Source organism: Zea mays, chromosome 1 (genome assembly GCF_902167145.1).
Source record: "Zea mays cultivar B73 chromosome 1, Zm-B73-REFERENCE-NAM-5.0, whole genome shotgun sequence".
Taxonomy (NCBI): domain Eukaryota; kingdom Viridiplantae; phylum Streptophyta; class Magnoliopsida; order Poales; family Poaceae; genus Zea; species Zea mays.
Genome location: NC_050096.1, coordinates 38,215,114 through 38,221,189, shown reverse-complemented (window position 1 = coordinate 38,221,189; position 6,076 = coordinate 38,215,114). Strand labels below are relative to the sequence as shown.

Genomic DNA, 6,076 nt, shown 5'->3' with positions numbered 1-6,076 from the left:
ATCAAATCTAATAGTTAGTTGACTAAAAATTTCTAGTGAAATTAATTAACCAGCTATTAGCTAATTTATAAAAAATCATTAATAGTTAAATATTAGCTAGACTGTTTAAATGTTTTAATTAATTTTAGCAGCTAACTATTAGTTCTGGTACATTAGAACATGGCCGAAGCCACTGACAGCAACAAGCCTCTACACTGCACATCAGCACGAGACAAGTACGTCAAAATTATCGGAGCATTTGTGCCAAACCTTCTGAGTTAGCAGATCGGCAATCTTAAGTGCTGTCTAAATGTACATGAATCGAATACAAGCCGTAGTCAGTCAGACTGTGGACATTTGAATGCAGCTAGCCACACAAAACTCGCAAGCTGTTTGGGTACAATGTACAAATTCTTTAGTTATTAACAGCAACTAGTTGGAGAGGGCAGCGACAGAAGAATCCTGAAACAAGGAGGTCTGGTTAGTCTTGCCCATCTTCTTCCGCCAGTACGATATCGCGGTGCTGTAGTGCTCGTTGCGGATTTTCTTCGAGGCTGTCCTCCAGTCACACTTCTCCATCTCTTCTCTGGCAGCCATTCCAATGGTTTCCCTGAGATCTTTTGAACTGAGGAGCTGCTCTATCTTCCTCACACACTCATCGAGATCTCCGGGTGTAAACAGAAAGCTTGTCTTACCCTCCTTGTCCTTGGGTATTATATCAGGTATCCCTCCAGCACGAGCAGCAACGACTGGGACTCCAGAAGCCATGGACTCCAGCACTACTTGCCCGAGGGTCTCGGATTCTGAAGGCATTGCAAATACATCTCCACTGGCGTACGCTTGTGAGAGCTCCTCACCTTGGAGCATTCCGGTAAAAACTGCAGGCATGCCCGTGAACATTTTTTCCAACTCGGACCTGCATGTCCAATGTAAATATTTCTAGTTTGAAGATCAAACCATTGCAATGGTCAAACAGATGACCAAACATCCAAAGTAAAAGTTAGTTGTCGATGGTGCTGCTACGACATGTGTGGTGTGGCTGTACTTTAGTGCATTATAACTACTGTACATCGTGTAAAACTGTCCAGCATTGAACAATTATGGCCAGCTATTGGAAAAATGAATTCTCAGGCCAACCCTGTTATGACCGGCCTGGTCTACGAAAAGGCGACTAGACCCACCAAAATAGGCGCAGGAGATCAGATAAGTAATCAGTTTAGTTGGATAAGTCTTAGCAGTTTATCTCCTAATATTATGGAGTAGTTGGATAAATCTTTTATCTCCTAGTATTGTGGAATAGTCGGTTGGCCTTAGGCCTATATAATTAGGACTTTGTAATCAAGAAAGGCAAGCAATAGCAGATATCTTCTGCCAGCTTCCTCACGGGAGCTGGAATACACATCCCAGTGCGCCGTTCCCTGCGACTATGGCGCCCAAGAGGCAGCCACCAGCACCACCTCCAGGTCGTAGCCCGGCCTGCTCCTCCCCTCACCCATACTCCCTTCGGCAGATCCCTGGTAGGACTAGAAACACTACCAAACCCATGATTGAAATTATGTATGTTCACTTGTGATTTAAAACAAATTGTTTACAGAAGGGTATTTAGCAGGCATGTGACACAGATAAAGCCATTTTGACAGCATGTAAGTACTAATATGTGGTTAACATACATAAAAATCTCATCAGGTGTGCATCATACTAAAAAAAACATATAGCTAACGACTGAGGAATGGTGCACCTGTATGGCCCGTCTCCAACAAAGGCAATCCTTGCTCCTGGGAGCCTCTCCATAACCCTGTATTTTGAACAAAGTAAGCAAAACTCCTAATGATATGACAAAAGATACAACCTGCAGACAAGTAGCCATGGAAGGTGCAACCAAATTGAAATGCTTGCTTGGTTAAAAAGCAGTATGGTACGCTGTGTTATGTGCAAAGCTAAAAAATCAAGCCAAGTAAACTATGTTGACTTAGGGAAAGCTGACAATACTGTGAAAATAGAGAGTCAAGCAATTATAAGTTTGAGCAGCAACACAAAAACATGATAGTACCAGTGACCAGTCGATCCTTATCTGCCGGCTGAGTTATTGGTCGAAACTCACCAGGCTTCTCTAAGGTTTAGGGATACCGTCCCTCAAACCTTCTATACTGGATGAAAATCTAAAGTTCTAAACCATATGGATTCTATGAATAATCACATCGAGTTAGTTAACTCGAGTTCATGCTGATGAATGGTTACACTTCCTGTATAGAGTAAAAGGCTCACCTTTTCAGAAAATCCAAATTTTTTTCACGTCCAAAACGACCCACATGTATTACCAATGGCTTTTCTGGTTCACCACCACTAATGGGAGAGGAAAAAAATTGTTAGTCCATTCAAAGTTTCTTAACACTCCTGTCATTAAAAATTGAAGCAAGCGGTGATACCTCAATCTGACACGCATTTCATGCCTCCGATATTTAGTATGAAAGCTTTCAGAATCTACACCCTTATTCCAAAGCCGTATTCTGTTTGCTGAAGGGACATGGTAGGTTATGTTTAGCATGGATAGAGGGATAAAAAAACTACAAAAAACATTAATAATATTTTCACTACTAAACCTGGTACTACTTTAGCGGTTTCGAAGTCTTCAGCAATAGCTACCGAAGGAACTAGAGTAAGATCTGCTGATCTGTGGAGGCATCCTTTGAAACAAAAAGAGATTCAACACACAGTAATGAAAACCATCAAGTTTTTAGAGACCACTTTTCTTTTGTCGAGAGCAAAATAGGAGTGACAATATTGTGGCTTACTTATAAAACTCCACGTGGGCTCAAGTAACCAATTTAAATTGTACCTCGGTATGTACCTGCAAGCCGTAACAGCACATGAATTCAAAACCGCAAAAACATTAACAGCCATGACATCGACCGTAAAATTTGCAACAGAAATAAATGATGCAGCCTAGCTGATGTGTACTAGGCAAATGAAAAACATTCAATCATTGTTCTAGCATATCAGAGATTCAGAGGCAGAACATTTGTTCATTCATTTCCTCACACATACATCTATGTGGGAGTTCCCTTGTTTTGTATTGCGACAAACCTGTACTGGATCTATGTCCACACTCCACATGCACTATACCAAATGAGCTCTGCAGCATTGCACCTGAGATTCTATGACCACATATCATTGGCGAAAACAGATTTGCCTCACGGTAATACCGGCTCACCACAGGTTCATACTGCCTGCCGAAAACTATTTTTGAGTCTATTTCAGGACACATTTTGTTGAACTGATTTACTGAGAATTCTGCATATCAGCCAGAACGTTGTATAGGAACCTCAGTATTTAATTCTCCCTGAAATGAATTTACACGCAGAACATTCTCCAATGTGATATGTACATCAGTACATGTGCAACAAGTAAATGACCCCTCACCAACATATTCACAAGACTATCAGTTAGTATAATCTGAATGGTCAACTGGCTAGATTTCTTGCACAAAAAGTGGCAAAAAAATTGTTGATGGTTATATGCAAGTACACAGAACTTAAAAATGAAAAGTATTGACCGCACAGGGATCTGCATCCTACAATGATGACGTCTCATTCCATGAAACAAATTGGATACTACGCAAACAAGGTATAATTGAACTTCCAGAGCTGATCACTACTTCAAACGTATGAAACATCCCATCCGTATCTAGTTAGATCATACATGCAAACAAACTCATGGTGCATCAAAAGAATATCATTTCAACAAGGGACTCACGCTGGAAGATGTGTGTGATAAGACATCACCATTGGAACTGATATCATCTTTGATATAGCCAGAGCGCCGAGAACCTGTAATCACATAAAGTGATAAGCAAGGTGAAAACATTGGAAGGAGCACAGTACTTTGGGGCTTGGGCATGCAATGATTACCATAATTCCAGGTGAGGTGGCATGGATTATGTCCGGCTTGAATTTATTCACCTCAGAAAATATTCTGGGGCTCAATGCCAGCGAGAGTGGAACATTTTGGTACAGAGGACATGGAAAGCTGAAAAGGAGGGTTTTAGGAAACCGAAATTGCAAAAGGACAAAATATTCCAAAAGTTGACGATGAAACATAATAAAATAACATGAATAATCAATTTCAGTGAGGATGTGCATGTCTAAACTAGAATGTCAAACGAGTACAAAGGGTGTGTTTTGTTTGTTTTTTGGTTTTGGCTTTTGCCCTCTAAAAGCCAAACCAAATGGCTGGATCCAAAAAGCAGCTTTTTTTAAAAGCCGACTTTCTCGCGGTGCAAAACTAAAAACACATCTGGACCTACTTTTAGCAGCTTTCGGATGGAACTGTGAAAATTTATATGGAAGAACTTCAAGCGACTTTTAGTGGGTTCTACCAAACGGTTTTTAGGATTTTTAACCGCTCAGTCCACAACAATTTTTTTTACAGCACACAGCGGTTTTTTTCACAACCACAACCCAACACCCAAAGTTCATTTACACCTTGTCCTCTCTTTTGCTTCAACAAGGAAGCAATAACCTATTTCAATGTGAACCCAAAACTGTGCTCTCAGTAAGGTTGTTGTTGCTATACGTTATTGGTATTCCTAGAGAGGGTGAAGATTGTCTATGTTGGGTTGCAGATTACCTCCACGAGCCAATGACCTTTGCTCCATGGAACTCCTCAGGGGCTCCCTTGTGTGTAGTCACCACCAGTACCTGAACCAAAAGGTGCAACTGACGTGAATTGTGGGTACAAATATGCCCAGGAAGAAAATCTCATACACATAACACATACTACCATATTAGTGCACTAGACGTGAACTATTGAGTCTAGAATAATAATCTGGTCTTGGAGAAACTCTCATACATATAATATAGCACTCTGCTAGACAAAGAAGAACAGAGTGGTTACCTCATCGCCCATCTCTCGTAGATGCTTGATGAAGTTCTGAAACCGGTTCTTGTAACCGGAAATGTAACTGCAAAACCCGGAAGCCATCGACTTAGTGGTAATCGGTGCTTAGATCAAAGAAACGGCAGGTCTGACCAATCATTATCTTAGTGGTCCAATGGCCTACACGCCGATCCGATCTACTCTAATCTGACTAGCAGCTGAAAATGGCCGGGAAGAGAAGGCTGATACTAACGCAAAGGGCGACGGCTCGACGAAGAGAGCAATGCGGCGCGGCTTGGAGCTCCACTCGGCGTCCGCCTCCTGAGTCTGCAACAGCGGCACCTGCGCCTCCCCTGTCTGAGACATCCTCCTCCGACGCGACGCGAGCGATCCCCGGCCGCAGTCCAACTAAACGCAGCCTGCTTCGGTTGTGCCGCTCACGCGCGTGCCGCGGCCGCCCTTATCCCGCTTCGCCCGCCCCCTCCGGCTCCGGCCCCGTCCCAGCCTGCTGCTTGACTTGCAACCCACGCGGGGCAGGTGGCGGCGGCGGCGCGCGGAAGCAGCTTCACCCTTCACGGCAACGCGCGGGCGCACCCAACAGCAGCACCGAGACGCGACGGGGCGCGCGTAGGGGAAGCGCGACGACGACGGCGGGGACGTGGTTTGTGGTGGACTGGTAGTGGCCGTGTAGGGAGGGAGAAAGAAAAAAAAATGAAGGAAGTGGTGGAGAAAAAATACGACGAGCGAAGGAACGAGCCGAGCCTAAGCCAAAGGAAAGGAAAGGAGGCACTGCGGCAGACGGGGAATCGAACCGATTCTCTCCAGCTGCCGATCGAAATCAAGCGGGACACGGCCGTCGACGAGGGAGAGAATAACTGTCCAGGCACAAGGCCGCCGACCAGTATCCTGCCGCAGTGCCGCGTGTGGGGGCCCCACCTAGTCCGCCTGGCCGCCTGGCCTTGGACTCGCCTGCCTGTCAGCCTGTGTGACCTACTGTCTAGTCTGTCTACTGAGTAGTACCTGGTGCTGGTGGTGCGGCGGGCGGGCGTCGGAGTCGGAATTTTACCGCGCGCTCCCATCCGCGCAGTGCGCAGAGGCGGCGTAGATGTTTGCATCGGTAGGGCAGCAGACTGCAGACCAGCCAACCAGTCAGCCAGTCCAGAGTCCAGACACGGGACGTGGCTAGCTCTACCCCGCAGCCAGCACAGCCCAGGATGTTCGA

The 6,076-nt window shown here is 44.9% G+C and overlaps 1 protein-coding gene across 2 annotated transcripts; it reads right to left on the bottom strand.

The window, feature by feature from the left end:
* Positions 1 to 216: 216 nt before the first annotated feature.
* Positions 217 to 5,783, bottom strand: LOC103634168 (sulfoquinovosyl transferase SQD2). 2 transcript variants are annotated; one of them, XM_035963277.1, is made up of 12 exons: positions 5,108 to 5,783; positions 4,873 to 4,939; positions 4,606 to 4,676; positions 3,888 to 4,005; positions 3,733 to 3,806; positions 2,772 to 2,827; positions 2,580 to 2,663; positions 2,406 to 2,493; positions 2,245 to 2,322; positions 1,718 to 1,774; positions 675 to 895; positions 217 to 589 (listed from the first exon to the last, which is right to left on the bottom strand). In XM_035963277.1, the coding sequence occupies exons 1-12, from the start codon at positions 5,218 to 5,220 to the stop codon at positions 402 to 404; spliced, it is 1,215 nt and encodes a 404-aa protein (XP_035819170.1). In that variant the 5' UTR covers positions 5,221 to 5,783; the 3' UTR covers positions 217 to 401. The 2 variants fall into 2 exon arrangements, with proteins under 2 accessions (XP_035819170.1, NP_001415339.1); NM_001428410.1 differs by having other exon boundaries at positions 292 to 895; positions 5,108 to 5,700.
* Between the last annotated feature and the right edge of the window lie 293 nt (positions 5,784 to 6,076).

What these genes read in the sequence shown, in the direction of transcription:
- LOC103634168 (NM_001428410.1), bottom strand. Translation starts at nt 5,220, where the DNA reads ATGTCTCAGACAGGGGAGGCGCAGGTGCCGCTGTTGCAGACTCAGGAG. An exon ending in GTCGAGCCGTCGCCCTTTGC is followed by an intron (nt 4,940 to 5,107) that starts GTTAGTATCAGC and finishes CGGGTTTTGCAG; the next exon opens with TTACATTTCCGGTTACAAGA. An exon ending in AAGGTCATTGGCTCGTGGAG is followed by an intron (nt 4,006 to 4,605) that starts GTAATCTGCAAC and finishes CCTCCTTTTCAG; the next exon opens with CTTTCCATGTCCTCTGTACC.